The 27,581-nt window shown below is 38.6% G+C and overlaps 1 protein-coding gene across 4 annotated transcripts in view; it reads left to right on the forward strand.

Moving 5' to 3' along the window:
* The window catches only part of DOK6 (docking protein 6), a 195,911-nt gene that overhangs the window by 109,196 nt on the left and 59,134 nt on the right, over window positions 1-27,581 (forward strand). For all 4 annotated transcript variants that reach the window (XR_013234207.1, XR_013234208.1, XM_077352868.1 and 1 more), the window contains exons 4-5: window positions 14,094-14,213; window positions 20,886-21,075. Coding sequence is in view for 2 of the 4 variants with exons in the window: in XM_077352868.1 (XP_077208983.1) it covers window positions 14,094-14,213; window positions 20,886-21,075 (310 nt within the window). In the remaining 2 variants the exon portion in view is untranslated. The remainder of the gene's footprint in view (window positions 1-14,093; window positions 14,214-20,885; window positions 21,076-27,581) is intronic.

Genomic DNA, 27,581 nt, shown 5'->3' on the forward strand with positions numbered 1-27,581 from the left:
CCGAGTTGTCACCACAGGTCAGTTTATTGATTTGTTTGTTTGTCAAAACATTTATTAGCTGCCTTTCTAATTTATAGGAACACAAGGTTGCTTGCAATATAAATGATAACAAAAACAATCTTTAACAGCGGGTCACTGTTAAATAAAAGGCTAAGGCCTAAGTGGGCGGAAAGTGGGCAGGGCCAGATGAGGGCCCAATTGGAAGGCTACTAGGCCCGGGGGGAAGGCCAGGCCTCTGCCGGGGGCAGAGGGGAGGAGGCCTTCCTACCAGGCCCAAAAGCACAGCCAGGGCCTTGAAGAGGCTCCAGGTTTGCTTCTAGGCCTGGGGGGAAGGCTGGTCCACCACCAGGGGGGAGGGGGAGAAGGCGGCCTTCCCTCCAGGCCCAAAAGACTTCCTTCCCCCCTTTCTAGTGCTCGTTGTATTTAAAAGTACAACGGGCTTTAAATCTAGTAAAATATATGAAACTGCTAAGTTAAAGTTATTAGACATGCTGATAAGTGGAACTAAAATTAACTTAATGCCATATTGAATAAAATAATCTTCAGCTTCAGGTCAACAGTGAGGCAGCTAGGCATATCACACTGAAAAGGTCTTGTCTCATGTGCCCACCAAATGAGCTTCTCTGGTTGATGTCACAGTTGATGGTCCTTTAGATACCCTAGTTCATGTTGCCTAAAACAGACTTGTCTCCCGAATATATGATGGGAGAATTTATTATTCTAGGAGACTAGGTGGGCAAGAGTAATAAGCAAGAATTTCAGGCATAGGCAACCTTTGAAATTAACCAAAAAAAGGCTTTTATTGAAAAACAAAAGTTCCTTAACATATTTCCATGGTGTTTAATCTAAGCAAGCACATTAGAAGAAAGAAAATAGTTGGTGTCAAACTATTGGTATTATGGGTCAGGAAAGATTGATAGCTACCTTCCACAACAGGCAAATGTCCATGAAGAGAGAAGCAGTCAGATGAATCAGTATGTGTGTTGTAGGTCCAGGAAGAGCACACTGTGTCCAGTGTATCATTTAAATACTGAAAAACAAGTATTTAAAAACAAGTAGGTTTGGACATATATGGTAAGATTTGGGTAGTTAGCCCCTAAAACAATGTTAATTACTGATGTGAAATATACGGAGACCAGTTAATGGCTTTAGCAACTCGTAACAAAGAAAGCTTGATTGTGTTAAAGGGAAACCTCTGGGGTTTGCTCAGGCAACTACAGCATTGGCATTCATATCTGAATAGGTTTTTTGGGGTGTGGTGAAGCAACTATGCTAAAATGGCTGGATTAATTCTGCATTTTGTTCTACTGTTGTCACCTGCCCTGACCGATATGGAAGGATGGGATATAAATTAAAAATATATTATTATATTATTTTAGGTCATTTAATCAGGAAATTAGAAAAGAGAATATCTCCAGGTGCTGAGGCAGTGCTAAGGACTGAAAGGTTTAGCAAACTGCCAAATTGTTTAAAGATTCCTTTATTTAGGCATTCCAGGGTGAGAGAAAAGTCACTGAACTGGCTTCATGAGTAATTAATTAGGTTATTCTGGGATAGCCAGAATTCTTCTGGAAAGACATGGCAGTTCACTAGATCATGCCTGTCTTATTACTGACATGTGGACATGCTTTCACAAGGTCCCTTGCCCAGTTATACTCTGCTAAGGCATGCCAGAAATATTAGTAGGAAAGGAAGTTTTCTGGCAAACTCTCTCTTGTTCACATGGAGGGAGGCTGGAGTTTTAACAGTCCCAAGCCATTTAGGGCTGTAAAAGTTAAAACCAAGACTTTGAATTGGGCTTAGGAGCAGATGACAAGCGAATATGATTGCTGTAATATTTGGATCACATGATCCTGATAACTGGCCTTAACTAGTAGTCCTCATCCATTCTATTACTATCTCCAAGCACTAGTTAAGAATGTCAATAGCTTTGTCAGAATTAAGTGGAAAAGAAAGGCAGATCCAAGTGTCATCTTCATATTGATGACATGACAGTCTTTCTGGATCACCTTTTGGGCCTGGGAGGCACTGTTCTGTGATCATTCAAGTCCTAACTTGAAGGTAGGTTCATGGCAATAAAAAAATCATAGGGGAGCACTTAACCTGTGTGGTGTTCTGCCCTACCATCTGCATTGTTAGAGGGGCAATACAAAAAGATTCTGAATGCCGAGAGAACATGTGTACGTGGGTCAAGGAAATTAGAAACTCTTGAACATGTTTTCTTTAGGTGCCCACTTTATGAGGTACACCGAAACAAGATCATTGCTTCCCTTTTGCTTCGGTCTCCTGGATGATCAGAGGATAGAAAAATCAAAATGCTCCTCTTTGGAGAACAAACTGGTGCCTAAATATTGTACTGTAGCTTACAAGTTACATCAAACATATGTTAGCACTGGAAACTCATGAATGTTGGTAATTTCATTTTCTTTTGAAAACGATTCCTGTTTAATATTATTTTAAATGTCCTATTTTTACAACTATTTACTGGTTTACAATATTTTTGTAATAATGACTGTATTGTTTTTGTACCTGGCTTAGAGCCATATATCAATAAATCTGAAAAAGCTTTTTATCTATGAAGGATATAATAATCTGAACGGCATCAAACCCGAGTGGCATCTGTCACATGTTTTAAGAATCAAACAAAGTCTGAGTCCAGTGACATCTTAATACCAACAAAGTTTAATTGTGGGTATTCGCTGTTGTACACGTGAAAGCTCGTACCCAGAATTAAACTTTGTTGGTATTAAAAGTGCCACCAGACCCAAACTTTGTTCTATTGTTTTGGACCAACACAGGTACCCACTTGAATATATTTTATGAATTAAAAAAGCTTGCTGAGCTGGGATCTCTGCCTCTTGCAATAAGGAACAAAAGCTTGGCACCAGTTAACCTAGATTATGTTGCAGCTGCAAAAAAACAAACAAAAGGAAGCCATAATGAATATAAATGCTGCTTTCTTTTTAAAACTCCTGTACACTCCTATGGGAGCAGATACTGACCATCAGCTGCCTGTTTGCTTGCTTGCTTGCAGTTTCTATTCATTTATATGGGGGAGTGTTGCCCAGTTTCATGCGGGAAAATCCCTGGAAATTTGGGCAAGGAACCTTGGGAGGGTGGGTTTTCAAGGTTTTCTTGCCAGGTATACAATGCCATAGACTCAATGCTCAATGCAAGGTGGGCATTCCCCCCCCCCAAGAGAACTGAACTCTGTAATGGGCAGATCAGTTGTAATTCTGGGAGATCTCCAGACCATGCCTGAATGTTAGCAACCTTGCAATGAGGGCTAACTCAGAACAATCTTTTTTTTTTTTTTACTAAATCATATTCAAGTTTATTTAAAGGCAGGCATTATTGATTCAGTGCTGTTCAATTTCAAGAATACAACTTTAGTCTTTTGAATATAAATTGAGTTTACAGTGCAACGAGTTCCAAGTTTATTTAGACATTTCACTGCGCTCAGTGAATCTTAGTTCCAGATAGATATGCAAAGGATTTCAGAACTAATTTCTAAAATGAGGCAGAGGCACAGATCACTGTAGAATGACATTATGGAATCTAAACTGTATATTTCTTCCATCTAATCTCAGATGTTTAGGAGCTAGTTAAACTTAATGGGCGAGGAAAAGCTTTTTGCATATTTCTTAAATAAACTCTCTTTGTGGTTATTGTGTCTTATATCCCCAGAACTAAGACTTGGCTCTGAAACACCATTCAGGACTAATTGGAGATCCCTCAATACACAACGTGCTCTTTTAAAAATTGAAAATTTCTCCTTGATGTGCTAGAATGATTATCTTTTGCAATGTTGGAAAACAATATGTATATTTTTCTTCCTACTAGGGTGCCCAACCATCCAAGGTGTTTAGAAACAGGAGTAATTTTCTCTAACATATTCTTCTCTGTGAGTTTAAAAATTCAAAATGCCTGCCTGTTTCATCCTAAAGAGTCTGCATATTTGTGTATTTCAGTCTTCATTTGCCATCATCACTATTTGTAATACACACACATGGGTATTTTCAATTTTCTTCTATAATGAATTACAAATGTTTGTTTGTTTTTCATAGCCTACTTCTCTCTGTTCAAATCATGTTGTTGTACTTCAAGTCGTAATCCAAAATAGATGAGCAGAACACTTCTGAGTTGAATCTGCACTGCAGCAGCTGACCATGACACAGTTGCTGCTGCGCTAGTCGCCTTCCTATGCGGCAGCCAAATGAGAAAAAAGTGCCCCAACAGTGTTGCTAGGCGCTCTTATGGTAGTATCCGTGGTCATTCTGCTGCAGAATTCCATTCTAGGACTGTTGCTCAGCAGGGGAGGTGTGGTAGATAGGGTAGGTAGGATTGATGGCAGGTATGTGTCAAGGAGGCTGAGCCCAAGCATCCATCACTGGCAGGGGGCAGAGAGCGGCAGGCTACAGGAGTGACACTTCTCATCTATCTCACATGCACCCTTTTAAAGTGACCAGATTTCGTTTCAAGCCCTAGCCACCTATCAATGAGAATGGGTCATCAGCCCTATCAGGCCTGCGGGCACTTTGCATACAGAAGGCCCAGGGCCCCTGAGGTTGTTGATGGACAAGAAAATGGATGAGAGTGTGCCCCCCCATTAGGCATAAAAGGTGTAGTAATGGGATGCCATACAGATCCCCCAGCAGCCTCTTGTTGCACCTCTGTTCCTCACCCAAATCCTTCACTGTGGCAATAAGCTCCTCCAGTTGTCTGACAGCTACCCTTACAGATGCTGCCAATTCCTCTATCCATTGCTACTCCCAGGAAAAGTTGTCCTACCATCAGACATCGATTCTGCTGTGTCACCTCTTCCTCATGCCCCAGGACTGGGGACCCTGTGATGCCAAGCGACCACAGGACCACTGAGGCTGCCATTGCCATGAGCTTAATTGAGGTCAGGGCACATAGTTTGTACACAACATAGCAGTGAATGTCAGGGACTAGGTACCTGGCACAGTTACTTCTCAGGATCACCTAGGTGGTTACCAAGCCCCACCACCCAGAGGTGCCTCGCCTCCCTCAATCCCTGGCCTGAGAGCCTGCCAGCCTTAGTCCTCCTTCCACTTTTCTCTTCCTTGCTAGATATGTGGAGGTAGGGTCCTTGGTGAGAAATCTCAATGGTGTACTAAGAGCACCCCAGTTGTGAAGATGGGGGCATGACAAAGTCCATGTCCCATCCTCCATGGAGGTGGGGGACAGTACCTGCCTGCTCTTGCTGTTACTGCATGGTTGGTCCTCCTTGACAACTTTGAAGAACAGCTCAGTGGCAGCGTCTTCACCCTGAATGTCACTTGCAGAGTGAAGGGATGTTGGTCAGGCAATGGGGGCTGGTTGAATGCAGTGGGTGGCAGTGTCCTGTGCCAGCGTAAATGGTCCTTACCCTGAATTATGCTGACATAGGAGTCAGTTGTGTCTCTATTTCATCCCCCCCTCCCCAGGATTGCTCTGTAAGTAGATTTTGACTTTTCCCACAGGATATGAGTGCATTCACTTGGGCCCTCTTTTCCCCAATAAGGATATATTCATCCTCATCAGGCATGCCTTAATCCAGTCAGATAATAACTGCAGTCTGGCAGATGTTCTCAAGAGACTCAAAACTCCATATGTATCAAGCAAGAAATGGTTGCTTTGTCCAAGGACTGTGATTTAATTTGCTGAAGAGAGAAGAGAAAGGCATTTTTAAAATTTAGTTTCAACAATAGTCTAAGGCACATTTGATTAACTTCTGTTATCTAGAAGCACTTCTTGTAATCTTTTTTCCTAATCTTCATGATTTACACTCAAAGTTCAGATACAAGCATTTCAAAAACTAGTTTCTGGTAGCATACTGAGAGATAGAGTCAGGTAAACCTCTGCTGCTTTCCTTGGTTTTGAATTTTTGTTTTGAGACATGCCAGCCTCCCTGGTCTATCTACAACCAGGTTAGAATTGGCTGTTTATCCAGGGCAAAATTCTGGCAAGGGGTCAACATAATTAGTGGCCAGAGAAGAAATGCTCATTTAAATTGTGTTCCTTCAAAAAGCCTGTGCTTGAATCAGCTTTAAATCAGTTTAAAGGAATAAAAACTGCTGTATGCATGTGGATCTGAACTGGCTTGCATGAAGGCTAATCAGAAGGAGGAACACTTCCATCCCTTTTTGTGGAAGACTATTCAGATGAGACATGTGATGGCTACTCCAAAGGAAACCATCTGGGTGATACGTACAAGACCCAAGTTTTCACACTTAGGCCATTGAAAGGGACCCAGACATTAACACCACATCCAAAGATTACCAGATTGAAGACAAATTATATACAAAAGTCATCAGACTGACATTACAGTCTGCTTCTTTTTTGTTTTTATGAAAATTGGGAGTTGATAAGAACAGAGGAAATTATATCTGTAATCTGGAGATCAGTTGTAATTTCTGGAGAACTTTAAACCCCACCTGGAGCTTCGTGACTCAAGTTATTGCTTGAACATAGGCACTATGCCTTTTTATTTTGCAGAAACAGAATTGCAGCTGCAAGCAAAACTGGAAGTTAGTAAAAGGCCTAAACCCACCTCTTGTTATCACAAATGAATATTGATATCCTGAGTGACTAACAAGAATAAACATCCTAGCAGAATCAGAAGAAGTCTGCATAGGTTTGCCTATTAATAAATCTGTATTTACAACATTACAATTGGTATCCTTGTAACTATTGATTGTGCATTTATATTCAGTGCTGTTTGCTTTGGTAGTTTTTATCCTGTCATTAATGCAAATTACAGGAAGGAGAAAAACCTCAGATGTTTTGTTCTTAAGGTGATGGGATGTTTCCCATTAAGAGCTAAACATCTGAACCACTCTTGAAAGGTGTGCAGAAAGACTTGGTGTAGTGTAATGAGTTTGGAGTCTTTCAGAGGAGTTAGAGCTTTTTATGTATCTGATTTCAGTGGAAGAGGCTTATCACAATTTAACTGCTCTAGAAATCAATAGGACTAAGTGTTTAATCATTGGTCCCTAAATCCTTTACCTTTTTTATGATCCAAAAAGTAATTTTGAATAGGCAGCTAGCTAGTGAGATTATTCTCTCCAATATAAGAACTCCTAAAAATAGTTATGCTAAGCAATCCTGTCAAAATAATACAAACATTAAGTAACTTCATAGTAATTTCCAAAAGTGATCATAGTTTATGGACAATTATGGATCAGTTCATAGCAATTCTGTGAAATTAAAATTAATATCATTGTAAATATATGACATTAAATCTAGGAAGCAGTCAGCAAATCTATTATGTGTTTTATCTTAGTGAGATTCTGCATGGTTGAGATTATGCTATCAATAACTCAGTTCTGTGGGATTATTCTGTCAATCAAAATTCAGTTCAATCAAGATGATGTAAATTTTGTATATTAAAGGGTAGCATCTGGGCACCTTCCAGAATGAAGTAGATTGTTTGGATCCATTCCAATCTGGTTATGGAACTCAAGTGACCTTGGTCACCCTGGCAGATGACCTGCACCAGGAAATGGATAGGGGGAGTGTGACCCTGTTAATTCACCTGAACCTCTCAGTGGCTTTTGCTACTATCAATCATGGTAGCTTCTGGTGTTGGCACTGGGAGGCACTATTCTACAGTAATTTCATTCCTATCCTGAAAGTCAGTTTCAAACTATGGTGCTAGGGAATTTGCTCTCTGCCCCCTTTTTTCCTGGTTTACATGGTCTCATGAGATTCTATCTTGTTCCCCATATTTTTCAGTATCTATATAAAGTTACTGGGAGAGCGCTGAGTTGCTACCAATATGCAGATGACACTAATCTCTATCGCAGACTTTGACCAGATCCCAGAGAGGCAGTGGAAACCTGTGAACAGGTGCCCAGACAAACTGAAATTTAACAGACTAAAAAAGTGAAATTTAATCCAGACAAAGGAGAAGTGCAACTGGGGGAAAGTGTGACCCAGGTATCTTTTGTTCTGGATGGGATTGTACTCCCTCAAAGGAGCAGATTTGTAGTTTGGAGCTGCTGCTGGACCCAGGCCTGTTGAATAAAATGTTGGCAGCAGTGACCTGCTAGTGAGCCAGCTAGTGAGCCAGACATGACCTTTCATGGACAGGGAAACCTTGCCACTGTGGAGTATACCACAATGTGCTCTATGTTGGCTGCCCTTGAAGACTGTCTGGAAGTTACAGTTGGTGCAGAATGCTGTGGCCACAGTGTTGATGGGAGTCGGCTGTAGGCACCGTATCACTCCATCTTTGTTCCCTGTACAATAACTCCCAGTGTTCTTCCAGGCCCAATTTAGGGTGCTGGCATTAACCTTTAAAGACCTATGTGGATGGTGCATAACTAAAAACTTCCCATCCATGCTGGTCATAGAATTTTAAAAAATAAATATGAATTTCAAATTGAAACCTAAAACAAGTCTGGCTATCTAAACTTGTCACATTTTACCTGATCTTCCTAATAAGCCTAGAGAAGTAAGCCTTTTTTTCCTCTTCCTTCACTGTATCTACAGCCTACAGGTAGTTTATCATGAAGAAATGATTAAAAAATTATTGCCTGAGGTATAAATTTTAATAATGAGTTACAGAAGCAAATTTTAGGTTATTAGTACAGAAAAACAAATGTATTTCCCTTAGTATCCATCCATGCCAGGCTTTCTCTTGATGGGTTTCCAGAATGGATGGGAGTTAATTAATTTTTATATATTTTATATATATTCTACACAATTGAGCCACTTCTGCAGTTTCTCAAGCCCTGAAGAATGCTTCAAGAGTTTCTCAACAATGAATATGTCTAGAAAGACTGATCTATGCTACCTTTTACCCTTTGGGAGACCGACATCTTAACTGTTATCATTATAAAACTCTGCAGACTTAATTTGGATTTTGCAACATTTTATTTGAAATAATGATGTCATGAGTGTTTGTGTTTGTGCTGAGATTGCATTTAGATTAACATTTTCCTTATTGCGTGATAGCATTCAAATTTCCAAACTGGTGTTTTGAACTGGTGGTTGAGTTCATGGCTACTTTGGCTCCTGTGTATCTGTCAATTGTCTGACTTGGCGTTTCTTAACCTTTTTACTATTGAGAAACCCCCGAAGCATTCTTCATGTTTCAAGAAACCCTGTATATGATGACATCAGGCCACACCTCCCTGCCATGCCCAAGGAAATAACATGTTTACAGTGTGCATGGACTTGCTAATAAAATAAAATCCAGTCACTCCACCTGCAACAAGCCTCAGCCAGCAAGGATGTTTATGGCTTGGGAACCTCCCTGCCCACCCACTTCAGGCTACTCTCTAGCAATTTTGTGAGGGAGGGCAGGTTAGCATGACTACATATGGTCATCTAACCAGAAGATTTTAAAAAAGCAGTACAAAATATTTTAAAAATATATTTCTCTCCCCCCCCTTAAGCTTGCAGAACTTCAGGAGGGGGGGGCACGAAATCCCAGGTTTCATGAAACCCTGGTTGAGAAATACTAATCTGACTTGATGGAATTCATGGTAGTAACACTTCAAGCAAACTTAGATTGTTTCAACTGATACTGTTAGATCAATTAGATCTTGAACTCTTTAACTTAATCTAGCCACACAGAGATTTAACAAAATCTGAAAGTTGCAAATGTGACCATATACTAGAGGGAAATTGAATCTAAATATAGGTATGGAACATAAGTACACCATCAGTATCAATCTATACACAGGTGTGTGGTGATAACCCTAATAATGCAATAAAATTATTTGAAAGAGAGAGAGCTTTTGAGACCAGGTATGTAAAAAGGTAAAGGTTAAGGTATCCCCATTGCAAGCACCGAGTCATGTCTGACCCTTGGGGTGACGCCCTCTAGCGTTTTCATGGCAGACTCAATACGGGGTGGTTTGCCAGTGCCTTCCCCAGTCATTACTGTTTACCCCCCAGCAAGCTGGGTACTCATTTTACCGACCTCGGAAGGATGGAAGGCTGAGTCAACCTTGAGCCGGCTGCTGGGATCGAACTCCCAATCCCATGGGCAGAGCTTTCGGCTGCATGTCTGCTGCCTTACCACTCCACGCCACAAGAGGCTCTAACCAGATATGTAGCAGGGTAATTTTCTGGCTCCTTGTTCTTCTACCCTGAAATGGAATCTCAAGGAGCTTTTCCTTCTGCTTTTCATTTATGGGATTCTTATAATTGTGGATTTTTAAAAAATTAATTAAGTGGTTATCCATAGTGCATATGATGTACTTCACTCATAATTGTATAGACTATTTTCTCTCTCAAGATAACATGTAGATAAAAACATTATGTGTATCTGGTACTTTAGGAACATCCACATATTTTTCTTGGACATACTTTTATATAACAAAATCATACTGATAGAAAAGTAAATGTGACCAGGGGTTACATATTTCTCTTATAAATTAGACAGTAGGTTTTCAGATATGCTTTGTTCTAAATTTCAAATATTGTCATTGACATCTTTTTAAATAACAGAGACCAAGTAGATTGTGGTTGACAAGAAGACAGAGAAGCATAAGTGGGCTAGTTTCTATTTATGAGCTTTAATGCAGAAAGCAAAAGAAAATCAACATATGGAAACAAAAGTACATTATATATATATTTGTGGTCCCACTAAAATGTTCCTGTTATTCAGAATTAGTAGGGGTAGAGCCAGCTTGGTGTAGTGGTTAGGAGTGCAGACTTCTAATCTGGCAAACCAGGTTTGATTCCACGCTCCCCCACATGCAGGCAGCTGGCTGGGTGACCATGGGCTTGCCAAAGCACTGATAAAGCTGTCCTGACCGAGCAGTAATATCAGGGCTCTCTCAGACTCACCTACCCTACAGGGTGTCTGTTGTAGGGAGAGGAAAGGGGAGTTGAATGTAAAGCACTTTGGGTGGAGAAAAGCGGCATATAAGTACCAGCTCTTCTTCTAAAAAAAGTTACGAGTACAGGACACCTAAATGAATTTTCAGTTGGTGTCAAAAGAGTGTGAACATACAAATTAAACATACAATTTGCCAAGGCAACACCATCAATATTTTATCTTTTTCATTCCCTCATAGCAATAAAGATGCTTTTCCTTTCCTGACCTTTTCAGACAGAAGGCAATATTTGTTGCCTCATTTCATCTTTTTTTTTTTTTGAGGGCCGAGAGTAAGAAAGAGCATGTTCTCCCCACCTCACCCCCGGCACACAATGATGTCACCATACAATCAGTTTGGTTGCCTTTGGAATGTTATCACACTGTCTCATTGGAACTACATAGCCAACAAGAGAAAGAATGTTGTTGTTTTTTAGTAGTGCTAAAGTACCTGTAATGTGAGGCTTTCAGTCGTTTCAAAAGGCATTTTAAACATTTGTACCCTGCCTTTATGCTTAGGAAGAATGTTGCTTTTGAAAATTTAAAGCATCCATGACTGTAACTAATAACCAGAACACTTATTTCTGCTATGTCATCCTTCAGCACCATTACAGTCCTAGTCCTTTTCCTTCTCCTTCAGTTGTGCTGGAATTATGATTTTTCACAGAGGTCAATGAGGTGGTCTGATACTTGTGCTAACCCCATTGCAGCAGTATGCATAATGCCTCCAAGACGTTTCTTTCTCTTTGCTCCATCACTTTGTAGTTAACATTCATTTTGACCCAGGAGGTCCCTTCCAAATCTATGATTTTGTGATACTATGATAAAGAGTTCTTGGCAAGACAAACATTTCAGAGGTTTTTCTTTTTGTTTGTTTGCTTGTTTTGAAATGGAGACCAACCAGGAATAGTTGCATACTTAAATAATTATATGGTAGTGAGTGAGAACAAGATTTGATGACTCCCCCAAGGTCCTGGGGTAAAGAACATAAGTTGAGTCCCTCCATTTGAAAATATAAATGAGAACTGCAGCTCCTCTTTCCCTATCACACATGTCCTAATTGAAAGATACAAGTCACTCCAAGTCTGAAAACAGACCAAAAATATATTAGCCTTTATGTTGGTGAAGATGGAGAATCATTTTAGATGATGCACCTGCCATTTAATCAGTAGAAGCCAAACTGAGTAGCATTACACAGGACAACTGTGTAATTTTTTTTTATTCTGACTTAGAATCATAGAATTGGAAGTGACTTCCAGGGCCATCGAGTCCAACCCCCTGCACAATGCAGGAACTCACAACTACCTGCCCACTCAGTGACCCCAATTTCATGCCCAAGCAATCCCCCTCCCCCCCCAAAAAATTTCTATAATCCAGCCTGGCCTGGCCTGGCCTGGCCTGGCCTGGCCTGGCCTGGCCCGGAGGAAATTCACCTACCATCCCACAGTGGTGATCAGGAATTCCCTGGGTATTTAAGGAAGGGCTAGAACTTCCAAAGAAGGAGAATCCACCACCTCCTGAGGAAGCCCACTCCACTAGTGCAATTGTTTGTAGAACTGGAACACAATATGTCCAGCGTACAATTTGATGTTTGAAGAATCAGTGTAGATATTTTCATTGCAACAACTTTTAATGAGAATATCAATCATGTTTTGAAAATGTTTTGATCTATCATTCAAAGAAAATAGAAGACAGTATGAATTACTTCTAACAACACACACAAACTCATATTATTTGCATATTTATGGTGAAGACTTAGGTAGCATCAGACAAACATTATAGTCATTAGTTTGTGTCATTTAAAGTTAGTATGTTCTACATGATTTGGATATGGAAATATAGTGGAAAATATATAACATTTGTATATAAAAGAAATTACATAAAACAATAGTTTTAAAAGTTTCTACCATCCGTGAGCTTAATTCATCTTTATGGATGTGCTGTGAAACTCCTGTTTTACAAAGGACTATAGTAAGGTGACCAGATTTTAACATTGGTAAAGCGGGACACCACTGACCGGGGGGGGGGGGTTGATTAAAATTTTGGTCTATATGGAGCAACAAACATTTTCATAGAATGCATAGAACGCAAAAATAGTATTGTAATATATAGATATTTTTAATGTCAACTTAAGTAAAATTTGCCAGGTGCCCCCAGATGTCTCTCCTAAAGTGGGACAATCTGGTCACCTTAGACTATAGGTCACTTTCTAATGTATATATTGAGCATACCCTAATATGCTACCAAGGTACTCCAGGGTCCCCACAGCATAACTTGAAAAAGGTCCTCTTAGATCTCTAAAGAGATGCAGAAGTCACTGTACTAAAATGATAAAACTAGAAATGAAAGCAGCTTTAAGACAATTCCCTGCTTACAGTTTCTAAGGGGGTTACTGTCGGAAACCAATCAGCAGAGACCAATCAACAGCACACAAAAAATGGAAGAAAAATCATGACAATCCAGTGTTTCTCATTAGTATGCAGAGCTAGACACTGCAATTTGAAGGCAATTGGAACAGATGCTCTTTTTTTAGGGTTGATAAGTCCTCATGGAAAATGCAAGATAGATAAATCCATGTGGAACTGTGATCCATGAAGGTGCAATATGTGATAGGTTCTGATCTTGTTTTAGAAAAACTGTGGTGCCTTTGATGGAATACATCAATACCTGCCTCCTTCAAATAACCCCTTATAGGAAAAAAAAATCTGAAAGTAAGCATGAAACAATAATTTTTTTTCACTTCCATTTTTAAAAACCTTACAATACTCTCCCTCTTCTGTTATTGATTATTTCATTTAGAGAGTAACTATACTGGATAATTTAGTCACAAGAAAATTAAAAATATAATATCATTAGGATGATCCCTAGAACACCTGCAAAAGTAATGTAGCTAACAAAAATTGATTGTGTGAATTCATCATACTAGGACAAAAAATGATGTCCTCAATGGACAAGTGATCAGATTTCAAGCACAGTGGATACTTCACAATTATTTTTTCTCATTGTTAATTACTTTAAAAAGTACTCATGGATATTATTAACAAAAGCGTTGATAAATCAAGTTGAGACAATTTGTTGTGTATGTGTCTGTACCCTGTGTGTGTGTGTTTACTTTATAACTGGAAGCTGTTGAAATTGTATCCTTGTAAATCATGTCTTGTTACGATATTCTACCTTCTTTTGAATTAAATACCATAAGTGCTGTGTGGATGTTCTTTATTTATTGGTGGTTATGGTTATTTTATTTTTCTTTCAGAGCTTGAAGCAGAAGAGTGGTGCAAACATTTGTGTATAGAATGTTTAGGAACCAGACTTAATGATATAAGTCTTGGTGAACCTGACCTGCTTGCTGCTGGAGTTCAGAGAGAGCAAAATGGTAAGGGTTCAGATCTTATTTATGTGTTTTTACTTCATTTTAAATCCTTCTAGAGACATATAATTCTAGTGTCCTGGCTTGTTTTGTGTATTCTATGTCTCATATTTGCTAGGTATTAGGATTTGTATTACTTACAAATACTGAAATATTAAGCCATGCAAGTTGATTAGTTGCATATGAATATTCAATCATGGTTGCTTGGCATTTGTACTGTTGGCACCAAAATGGGCTGTTGGGGAAATTAATATTTGGAGATTGGGAGGTGAGTTGACAAAAAAAGCTTTTAATATATAACTTGTTTATTCATTCATGATTTAAAGCATTTATCCCCTGCCCCTTTCCTTTTGGAATTTGAGGCATTTTACAATAGAATGAGTATAAAAACCCATTAAAATATAACTAAAACATCAATTGTAAAAAACAGGGAAAGTCACAATTAAACTTACTCCAATTTGAAGTAATAAATAAAAATTTAATCAGTTCTAGATAAAACTGTCTTCAGCTACCTCCTGAAGATCAAAGGTGAGGAAGCCAAGCTTGCCTCTCTGGGGAGGTTGTTCCATAATCATGAAGATGCCACTGCAAAAGACCTCTCTGGTGTGAGCACCAGACAAGCTTATTTGATTGATAGGACAGTCAGGATGGCTCCTCCTTAATTCCCATATGGGAGAAGATGGTCCTTCAGATAATCCAGACCAAAGCTATGCAGGGCCTTAAAGGACAAGAACAAAACCGTGATCTGGGCTCAGGAACTGATCAGTTGCCATTATAATTGTGCTGCAGTATAGGGGTTATGTGCTCCCACTAGCTGACCCTAGCCAGCAACCTAACTGCAACATTTTGCACTAGCTATAGCTTCTGAACATTGTTCAAGGGTTGCCTCAAGTAGAGCACATTGTTGTGGACTAGTTTAGGTGTAACAAATGCAGGGCTCACTGTGGCTAGATATAACTGAACTAGGAACAGGTACAGCTGCTGACACACCAAAGTGGGCAAAAGAACTCGGAGCCACTGCAGGCATCTGGTTTTCTAATATGATCACTGTGTCAAGACAGGCTTCCCAGCTGCGTATAAGCTCATCTAAGACAGGGGACATCTCTTTTCTATTACCCCGGAGAACCTCTGTCTTGTCTAGATTAAGGTTCAGTTTAATACCTTAATTACAACAGTAATAAAGAATGATAATAGTGAGAGGGGAAACTTCCTGAAAAAAATATGAAGTAGATATGGCAAAAATTACTTAAAGTAATATTTTGGCTGAGCTTACAGGAACTGAAGTACTAGATCTGAATTCTGTTTTTGCTAAGTATTGGTGGCAGCACTTTCTGTAGTGGACTGCGGCAACTATTACTATCATAGTTAGAGATGAGTCCTAGTAGAGTCCTGTTTATGTATGCAGTACAAAGGGATTGGTCTATCAGGCTGCCACCCTAGCCATAATTACTGGCCCACAGTATATGCAGGAAGGTTACAAGTAATATATGATCTGGGATTTATATCTTTTAATATTTGCATTATTTGTTGGCAACTTTTCCAGCACAATAAGTGGTTATCTGAAGTCTTGCATTTTCTATTTCTGTTAGCTTCTAAACTGCTAGCTCCCATTCATCGAATGTGCTTCTTGAGTATTTTCTCATTTCTTTGCCTTGGGTTTAATCAGGAACATTTCTTTGTAATCTGTGATTCCTCACCTTAGACATTGACCTCAAATACAGAACAGACAAATGTCTCTTAACACTTTGAGTATTTCATGTGTCCTGAATATCCTTTTCCAAAAACATTCTCAAATAATTCAGAAGCTCTGTGGTTCTTGTCCTTGCACCTCTGTTAATCTTTCAGATTTCAGACAAAGTTGTATCTTTTCTTTGAATGTTAAAAATAGATTGCCTTTCCTCTGCAAAAGAATTCCTCTAGAGACCTTTAATAATAATGCCTTTAAATAATTGTGTTTCTGTTATGTGATTTTGCTGGTAGCATTAAAAGTGATTATATAATTACTAACAATAGACCCATCTGAACAGACAGCATGTGCCATTGCTTAGTGCAGCCTTTACCAACCTTTTGACCGTGGATGAGCCCTTGAAATACTTTTTCAGGCTTCAATTAACTCCGGAAGTGATGTTGGCTGGCAATGTCTTCCTACCATGCCCCTTGGAAGTGACATATCACTAGAAGTGACATCGCCACTTGCATTAAGAGACAGGCTTGAGGAGAACTGAGGGGGAGAGAAACAGGAGGTGGTTTAAGGCTGGAGTAGACATCCAGGCACTGCCCCCTCCCAGTCACAGAAACCATGAGAATTCACTCATTCATGCTTGGGGGGGGCAGTTCACTAACTTGTAGCTGGGTCCATTAAGGCAGGAGGGGAAAGTTACAAACCCCCTTCAGAGCTCCCACAGACCCCTTGGGAATCCCCAGTGTAGTGAGTCGTTCGCTAGAATTCCCATGTGGGGCTGCATAGAAGTTTTATGATGAAAAATGTTGCACTTACCTGTAAATATGATTCATCAAGTACCTTCTTTGCAGGTACACATACCCTTCTTTGTGTCCCACTGCATGCTCTGGCTTCGGCAATTAGAGGTACTGAAGGTAGGAGTGTGCTGCTGCACAGGACCATGTGATCCCTGGGCAGCAACAAACTTCTGACTCTGGTTCACAGTACCCCCTGAAGGCTTTTAGCTGTAAAGACCTTTCCAATGCCTGCACAGAAGACATTCAATGAACAGTAGTTACTGCAAAAAGTGCAACTTTTTAAATAACATATGAGCATCAGTCAGTTTGTGTCCATTCCTAAACATAACCAACATAAGTTTAAAAATGATTTTACATAGTTTTTTTAAAAGAATGATTAATTAAATGTAAGCAGTTGGAAAGAGTAACAAATTTAAAGCATACTGCACTTGTGCTGAAAGCTGTGAAAACCCAAACTGAACAAAATGAAATCAGAATATCCTGCAGTGGAGAGATACCCTGGAACACTTAGGAATTCAGCCTTAAATTATATGTTGCAAGACTGACACCCATTAGTGTGATTAATGAGAAATATAGCCTAAAGAAGAGAATGGATAGCTGTGACATTGACTGAGTGAGCTAAGGAGGCATTGGTGGGACAAAATTAAATGGACTGAGACAGAAACAGTATTGAGAATGACAAGTTTACTCATAGTCACGTGGGATCTGTAACCTTCCTTTATATGGAAAAGTGCCTTGGCTGCACAGATACCTCAAGTAAACTTTTCTCAATTTCTATTCGCTTTGTAACATTTTGCATTAGCCATCTGGCTCCATTTTTTTCTCGGGTAGAGAAAAGTGGCATATAAGAACCAACTATTCTTCATGTTTTTCTCCTCACAGATCAAAAAGTACCAACATATTGTTTTAAAAAGAATTTAATCTAAAATGGTAGGGAGGAAGAGTGTTGGACTCATGAAGCCAAGATACCCCTTCAAATGCTTGCATTGAGTTATGAACATCTTTTTGATCCTTAGAACCAGCTGGTGTTTTGAACAAGTTTGTAGGCACTATTCAGCTTAAATGTTTCAGAATTTCAACTTTACAAGGCTATGGGTGGTTTCAGCCATAAATGTCCATCTGAAGAAAGCCCAGGTTTGATACCAGAGCAGCCTGTTTGGGAGAAGACAGCAACCATAGAGAATGTCAAAGATGATAGACAAAAATGATATGTGGATAAGCTGATGTCAGCATTGGATATCTCTTGGGTAGAATATAAATAACGGCAGGGCCATGCTGAAATAGTAATTGAGGCAGCTGTGTCGGGCATATTTCTATAGGATCACTTACGAATGGGCTTACCTAAACATTAGTTCACTTAAACGTGTAGCCATTCTGAGCTCTATATATCAGGATGATCTGGCCAGCCGGGTCTATGTCATGGTAACATTGAATGGAGACCACTGTAATGTACTCTGCATAGGTTTCCCTCAAAGTCAAATTAAGAATTATATATCACATACAAAGCCCTTTATGGCCTTGGACCAAAGGCCTGCTGACTTGTTAGAGGCTGAAGCTCCACTGTGAAAGCAACGACTCTGGGAAAGGTAATTATGTCTTTATGTATCTGTTTGTTTCTGTTTTGCTGATTTTTTGTATAATAATATAATAATATTAATACAGGCCCAAAGATAACATGAAAATGTATGGAAAATCATCAGAGTTTGATTCTTTATTAATACAGTTAAAATATTCTTGATCTTGCAATGGAATTTAGCCTTGATAAGTGTGCAGCATTAGCAATGAATAGAAGAATAGAATTGGACAAGAAAAATCAAGATGCCAAAAAACAGCAAGACCAAAACGCGGTGTGTTGAAGAAAAGTACAAATATCTTAGAATTTTGGAAGTTGACAAATTGAACATACCCTTGTTAAGAAAAAATACAACCAAGGAATATTACCAAAGTGGTAAAAAGATATTGCAAACAAAATTAAATATTGGCAGTGCAATAAATTAACACGTGGTCAGTCCCAGTTCTAAGATATACAACTGGTATTTTTGGAAACAAGCAGAATTAGAAGCAATATATCATGATACTTAGGATTGTGACAATACATCACTCACCACACCTTAGAAGTGATGTTGATTGTCCTTACTTACCAAGAAAATTAGGTGGAAGAAGTCCCTTGGAAGTTAGGCAAGCAAATAAAGAAGAAAAACAAGCACTGAATAACTACATTAGGTAAAGCAAAGAAAAGCTTCTAGTTGAAATGTACTAGGCAGATTTATTTAAACTTATAGAAACCCAAGAAAATTACAAAAAGTTTGAAATTACAATTCTCTTTGGCAAGTGGAAATAAAATCATTTGCATTTTATTTGAAAACCATAGAGAATAAAGTTGCTAGAGAATAAAGTTGCATAAATAAAGTTGCTAAAACACCCTGGAAGTGGCTCCAAAATGGACATTTGAAGAAAGAAATGGAGAAACTCATTCTAGCTGCAAGCAAATATGAAAGTCAAGATTCACAAGACCAGTGATGATATCAAATGTTGACTTTGCAAGACAAAGATGAAACCATCAACCACATGGTCAGTATCTGCAGTAAAATTGCTCAAACTCACTGTAAAGACTTTCATGACGGAGTTGCAGTTATGTTGTATTGGAATCTTTGCAAGAAGTAAGGCTTACCATCAACCAGAAATTCATGGGAGCACAAACAAAACAAGATAATTGACAATGATTAAACAAAAATTCTTTGGAATTTTTGATTGCAAACAAAAACCTGGAACATAACACATAATTGATAATTGATATCACAATTATACAGAAAATGAAAAAGAGGACTTGGATAATTGACAATGCAATCCCAGGAGAATAAAAAAGAAAGAACAAGAGAAGATCATAATATATCAAGCCCTACAAATAGAGTGCCTCTGGGAGAAGAAGGTTACCATTGTGCTAGTTGTCACTGGAGCCCTTGGAAAAGTGCCTAGAACTCTCAAGAAGCATCTGGACATTCTGGACATTGAACAAATAACTCCAGTTCAGATTCAGAAGACAGTATTGCTTGGAACAGCAAGAATCCTGTAAAGATATCTCTGCAAATCCCATGAACTTGGCAAGATATCATATTGCAGAACACCATCTACCAATCAGTTATCTCTGACTTTGTCATTATCATATATCCATTTAAAAACATGTTCTACTGTTTTGACTGCCACCTTGACTGCTGAATTGGTGGAATCATAGCATGAAAAAATGTAAACAAATAGTTTCAGGTACCAGGTCAGTTTCAGCAGAAAACAGTGATTGCAGCATGAAGGAATGACGGCAAAGCCAAAATCAGTATACGTTGCAGCTAAACATCTGAGAGGTTTGGGCCTGACTCATCAATTAGTTCAAAAGTTCCAGATTGGGGAAGTTCACATTGTAAACTTCTAATTTCTCTCCTCAATGGCATTGTTTATCTGAAGCAAAATCCTGGAATGAATTATGGAGATCCATGCAGCATATGCTCCTGTATCATATGCCCCTCCCCTGAGTTAAAAGAATGAATCTAATACTCTTGACTAATTGGATTAACATGAAATATAATGTGTATTGCTACTTTTCCTACAGGGTTCACTACCAAACCCTAAATCACTCCATAATAGCATATCCAGTGTTGCCTTTTGTTTAGCCCAAAGCTAACCAGTCATGGGCAATGGAAATGCAAGAAACTACACCACATTTAATATTCTAGTGTTTTGTTCCATATTTGAACTATGGTTGAGTTCAGTGAGTCACCAAAGGTAAAGCATAGATCATTTGTTTGGGTTTGGTTTTTTCCTTGGGTTTTTAATGACATAGAAGAACACAGCTGTACCTATTTTAATGAATTATGCCATTTCTTTTGCTTTGAAATGCTGTCACCAAAATAACAGTTGAAATTATAATAGGAAGCTAATGATGTCAGAATGAATGGCTTGCACATTTTACAAAGGTCACCAATAATAGATGGTGTATAACTATTTCATTATATCGCTGAGCATCTATTACTAATGATAGTAAAGTCCCGGCTGTATTTCTACATCCATTTTGAATAAACTAATTCTAGGAATTACACTGAAGTATTTAAGTGGGTTTATTACATATATGCTATAATTAGACAAATTATAAAGCAATAATTCAAGCTAGTTCGTAGTTTTTACCATTAATTCATTTTGATTTTTCCCCAGAGCGATTCAACGTATACCTTATGCCTACACCAAATTTAGATATCTATGGGGAATGTACAATGCAGATCACGCATGAAAATATTTATCTCTGGGATATCCACAACGCTAAGGTGAAGCTTGTCATGTGGCCTCTAAGTTCTCTACGGAGATATGGGCGGGACTCAACGTGGTTCACATTTGAATCTGGAAGGTAAGAAGCATGAGAGCATGGCAAATCAGCTTACTCACATACTTTACTGGTGCCTTAACAGGACTGTCCATATGATGCAATTAGAAGCACTTGTGTCAAGTGGAAAATTCAAAAGCAAGACTCCTGTCAATAGTTTATCATATCTACCTCTGTCCACCTGTATTCTGGGTCCCATAAAACAATTTGTATTAATTTAAACAGAAGATACATTTTAATTTCATTAGTTTTGATCATGTCTCAAATTTATATACTGACTATGAGCTGAAAGAAATCCTAAAAATACCTTATTGGGTGTTATTTCAGTTGGAAGTACATTGGGGATAAATTTGGGCTATCCAAAATGGCCAAGCCCAAAAAAATCCCCAAAATATTTTTAAGGACAGCTGGATAGTTGAAATTTAAGGGCATTTCAAGAGACTGCAGTCCATTCAAGTGCCTTCCAGGTGAACTCACCACTTGGAGAAAGTGTTTCAAGGGATTGCAGAGCCTTCAGCATTAATTTGGGGCTAAATTACTTCAGAGTTAAAATTTTGCATTTGCATCTCTAAGCACTGGAATGTTTGGTGCTTGAGAACTGATGACTCATTCCTTTATCTTTCCTCTTTGCCAACTACAAACATGCAGCCAGACTCTTGTACACAGATCAAGTACAGTCCTGATTATACTAATATGGATATGATCTCTAGAAAAGAAAGCATTTCTCAATAGATAACAATACTCTCTTCTGCTCCTTACAGTACACTTCCTTATGTGCAAAAATAATTTTGGACAAAGATGGTGAAGCATAACACCTTTTACCTTCATAACAAAGTTTGAGTCCAATGGTACCTTTAAGATCAATGAAGTTTTATTCATAGTATATAAGCTTTTATGTGCAAGCAGGCTTATTTGGATGCAGTGTTTCACTGAACTCAAACTTTGTTCTGCTGTTGCTTTGTTCTATAAAAGGAAAAAGGTCTTAATTTTTTTAAAAATCTACTCTAAATTGGGCAAGTTGAATTGACCCCTCCCAAAGTGGCCAATGATTGCCTGGAGGAGCTGGGAAGGGGTGGAGGATCACCGGCCATTTAAACTTTTGCCGTCTGAGGCACCTCTTATGGCCAGCTGATATTACTTCCTGATACCTTGGAGCCTGGAAAATGTTTCAGTGGTACTTCCATGGTCAAAAGGTTGAAAAAGGCTGATGATGTTCACAGAAGGAATAGATTATGAGACATTTCTCGGCCTTGCATCTGAGTGTGGATAATAGTTTCATAAGTGAAGAGACAGTAAATCTGGTACTCTAAAAATAGGCTGAGCAATATTAATTACCATTTGGTAGCCATATTTTAACCCTTTAATGCCATACTGGAAATTGTGCAGCCAATTTGGGCTTTATTGAGATTAATAGTCACAATATCATTTTTGTGACTGGCTGAAGTGTATCATGAGTCAAAATAATTAGGAAAAACTGGTAGCATAAGGGTTTAATGTAAGAAATAGCTATTAGGGGGGTTTGTTAATCCTGCTATGGATTTGTTTCTCCTCATCTCCTTTTGTTCTGAAATTGCCTGGGGTAATAACAGGTGATGATGAGTCACATAAGGACCGATGACAGCCATTTCACACATCCTGGGTATCAAGCGGTAACTAGAATTGTCATGTGACTACTGATGTGTGAACTCATGTTACAGTTAAATTAAGAACAATGTAAAAGATGTCTCGACATCAGCTTTAAATTCAACAAAAACTATCACACAAATGCATGGTCAAGGTTAAGCATTCTTAAATCCCATTTATTTTTATGTGTGAGAGTTAAATTTCTCCTTAACATTTTTTCCTATTTGAGAGCAATGGAATTTATCAGGGCTGACGTTCAGTTGAATGGCGCCAGTACAAACTACCTGTGTCACTGGTTATTACCTTTTTTGTTAATAAAGGTGAACAGTTACCTTAGGGCAGTTTTCATAAATGTTTCACAAATAAAGCATTTGAATTTTTCACTTCCATAGACGTAAATAAAGACATGAACTCGTGTTTGATTAAAAATAGTTCAGTAACCTATAGAAAAGTGTTTTCACTGTGAAAGTTATAAGTGCCTATTTGCTTATTTCAACTTAGAACACCCTGCACTACATGGCATTGTTACACAGCTGAAACAGACAACCAATAAATGTCTGTGTTATGTACAGGAGAAAATATCTGGAAAGAAGCTTTTGAGTCTGATAGCTGTCCATGGTACTGATTAAGGGAAGTTCTAGGAATGTGTATGAACTGTGAAAATGCAGTTTGCCTTGTGCTTTGTGTCAGGGAATCAAACACTGACTGTCATAGACAAAAGAAAACATTCAAATGATCCAAACTGCTTCAGTAAGCGTGTGATATGATAGGCTGGATTCCCGGCATGCTAGCTATTGGGTTCGAACGACCCACCCCCTGCCGATCACAGGGACAGAAGCCTCTCCCAGGATCAACTGGCAGTTGGCCTGTGCAGGGAGGGCCAGTTTGAATCACCATCTCCACAGCTCAACAAACATCTGATCCCATGGAGAGACTTCTCTCAGTGGGGTAAGTTGTTAGGCAGGCTGTAAAGCATTTAAAGAGACATCTAGGTCCTTTTAAATGCCTCAGAGCTGAATTGATTTGAGATACCTGAATCACTTGATTGCACTGCCCTTTTTGAACTTGAAAGTTCTTTTAAGGAGAGGCTCCAGAAGTTATACTGCAAATTTGGTGCCACTACCAGGCAGCTGAATAGACTTAGACTAGATTTCCCATTAACTTTAATGGCTCAATAGGATATAGTGAAACTAATTTGGGGAACCTGAATTGAAACCAAATGGTGATATGGGTACAGAATTCCTATGGGGATGTATGATTTGGCTTAGGGGAAACTAGAAAACACCCAAATCAGCCTTGATTCATTTTTTTTTCAGATAAATATAATTTTAGAGTATAAAAAATTAGGATGCTTTAGGATACTTTGGTCTGATCCTGCATTGAGCAGGGGTTGGACTAGATGGCCTGTATGGCCCCTTCCAACTGTATGATTCTATGATTCTATTCTATGATTCTAAATGTAACATAAATATCACTTCTGAGTTTGTGATGATATTATTTTACCTTGTTCTGCCATAATGATAGATTCAAATGGGTAGCCATGTTGGTCTGAAGTAGCACAATAAAACCAGAGTTCAGTAGCACCTTTAAGACCAACAAAATTTTATTTGGGGCGTGAGCTTTCGATTGCAAGCACTCTTCCTCAGACTAAAAACTCCTTATATATCCCCACGGTCATGTAAGGAGTTCTTAATCTGAGGAAGAGTGCTTGCACTCAAATGCTCACGCCCTGAATAAATCTTTGTTGATCTTAAAGGTTCTACTGGACTCTGATTTTCTTGTTCTGCCATGTTTTTCACACCATGCCAGAGAGTAAATCTAAAAATCAAGTGAAACCAGTGTCTAGCCCAGCTCTATCTTTTTAATTACCTCCTCCAGAGCATACCATTTTAATATGAGACCATTATTAGTTATTTGCAAATCATTGACTTAATATCCTTCAGTATCCCATGTTGAATAGAACACAAACCCTTGGGCTCACTTTTGTACCCAATTAATATTCAGGTTGGAACTATTACTTGCCCTGACTAAACCAATAGTTTCTCTACAATAGGTGAAATCTGAACACTTTGTTCCCATTACATTTTCAGGATGACCATGTAATGAGATCTATGTTGAACAGGTTTCCTTAAGATATCATATGTGTGGTTCATTCTAATATCAACAGCAATCATATTTAAGCTTTCTGACATCGTTATCCTTTTCCCCTCCATTCACCCGCTGGTTTAGAAATCAAAATTTGTCTGGCATGTGGTATATTTCTGAAGATATGTCTTTTACACACACACACACATTTATTTCTCTATTAAACACTGGTGTAATAATCAGGCAAAAAGGAGTGCTAAATCATATATACAATTCATTACATTGCACCAGGTTTTTATTAATTATCTGACAACATTTTAGCTCGCTTCACTGCTTGCATTTCTTGAAAAGGTGGATGCATCATTAAAACTGTATAGATAATTAGCCTCACCATCCTGCTTTCATTTGTTTGTTTATATTATTATTCATTGCAGCAAGTGATGTAGATAAGTTTAACAGGGCTTCTTAATGAACACCTGATGGTTCTCAGACAGGCTGGCCTCAGTATATGCTCAGGTTTTATTACTAACTGCTGTGTTTTTAGGGTAAATTTAATGTTGGAAGACAGTGGGCTCGGAACATTTTGATTTCTTCATAAACATGCATGGTCTGCCTCCTCAGTCAATCTGGGAATAACATAATTAGCACAGCTTGTTTCAGCCAAAGAATTTAGACATCAGTTTGGAAGCCCAGATGGAGTATTTACTGAAAGGAAAATAATGCCACTTTTGCATTGTGGATAACAATTTTCTAATATGCAGCTCCATAACAGTTATTCTACTATCTTTTAAATTCTCCATTCCAGAATTTGGAATATTGAGAGTTTTCCAGAGTCAGACTTTCTGTCACTGTCTGTTGAACTTGGCCTATGCCATTTCTCAAGATTTTGCTCAAACCTGATGGAGCAACCAAATGGAGCAACCAAGATGCACTGGAAGTTCTAATGCAAGGCACACATTTGCAAAAGTTGGGAGATGGCCAACCAAGAGTAGCAAAGAACTTTTGGACTCCCTTATGCTGAGTTTAATCTGCAGTGCTTCCATAAAGAAGGCATTCGGGGACAGAATAGTTCCAGACTAATGTAGATGTGTCTGAAAATCTAGCGGAAGAAGAAAAAAGCTTCCTTGTGGCAAGAGACTTTATTTTAGTAATTTAAAATAGCCAGAACGAGACCCAGTATCAACCTCATTTTCAAAGATTAGTATATTCCTCAGTGGCTAATAATAAAACACAACTTTATAGTCAAAATTACATAGTACAAAAGTAGTATAAAAATTAATTCCGCAACGAACATATTCAATATATTCAATAAAGAATATACCGTAATATGTGTCAAATGAGTCAATGATTTTGAATTCCTTGTTTTTTGGTAGTAATTAAACAGTCTAAGAAATTAATCCCCATAAGCAAAAGGAATTGCTTGCAATAGAAAAAAACCTTTACAGTTGGAGAAATTCTCACCTAAATTACAAACCTTCCAGTATCACCAAATGGTCCAATGTTTAAAAAAGTGTGGAGGAAGTCGTGGTCAAAGCCTACTACCGTTCCCCCTGAGAGAGTGTGAAATTGACCAGAAACTTAAGCTAACCATAGTGTAATTTGTATGTATTCATTAAAGAGACAGAAACTAACAGCAACGTGTTTGGGGGTGTGTCCCTTGAAACTATATAAAATCCTGACATGCTAAACAAACCATGCAGGGTTTTCAGTGAAAACCCTATAGAAAGCATGAAAACTCCAGAGCGTAGTGTAATCCAGCTATAATCGGTGTTTCTAATTGGAAGATCAGTTTTTTCTATAAAAAATGCATCACCAATATGACCAAAGTATGACTTCACTAAAAACAACCTTGTAATTTTGTATAATACACAGAAACACAATGTGATTTAAATGTAGCCAAGATTTAAAATATAGTCAACCAGTACACCAGAGAAATAGACTTTACATTCATTAAGGAGAATGAAAAATACTCTCTGTAAAGTAATAGGATATTATTTTGTTTTCCCAGCTCCGTGATATGCATGCTTCAGTACACTAGCTATGGTAAAAGCTATTTGAGCAGAGAAGTAGTTCAGGCAATAAGTGAAAGAATGAATTTCCCAAGACATTATTAACAAAAATTAGGGGGCTGAAGGAAGTATTGTGCAGTCTGAGTTCTAAGCAAGTAAAAACAGAACAACAACAACAACAAAACCTTCATTATTATCAAAGCCAAACTGTTCTGGCTGTACTCCTGACTGATTTTTTTTTTATAAGTAGAGATTGAATCCATTTTCCCCCAAGGAACTCTTGATCTTTGGCTAGAATAAAGTACATCCCTGGCAAACATTCTAGTTGGGATCTCTGAGGGCAGCACTTTGCTTTTTGTCTCTGAATGATAGAGAAAATGGCAATAACAGCAGAATGGCAAGGCAGAACTTTCCTATTGAGTAGGTAAATTGGCAGGTAGGAGGCCAGTTTAGGAGAAGGAAGAGGCAACAACATTTGTTGGCAAAAATTGGCCACAGCTTCATTAATACATAACCATGAACATAGGGTTGGGGCAACAAGGATATGAGTCTAAAACTAGGCAGTCCACCGACTTCGCTATACGCATCACCCGCAGAAGGAGCCCATCAATTACCTCGCTGGGCTATGGGTCTCCTCCTAGGGTTATCCTAATATTAGGGAGACGACCCTTACAGAGGGCCAAAGGGCACGAACCTCCTTGGTTCCCTCCGAGCCATCTGGTCATGAAATGAGCTCGCAAGCCTACCCCGTTGGGTCTGCATGGGTCGTTGGGTCGTTACCATCACCCCCTTAAGGAGGCCCCCACCCCACAG

This window comes from Paroedura picta, chromosome 9, assembly GCF_049243985.1.
Source record: "Paroedura picta isolate Pp20150507F chromosome 9, Ppicta_v3.0, whole genome shotgun sequence".
In the NCBI taxonomy this organism is placed as follows: Eukaryota; Metazoa; Chordata; class Lepidosauria; order Squamata; family Gekkonidae; genus Paroedura; species Paroedura picta.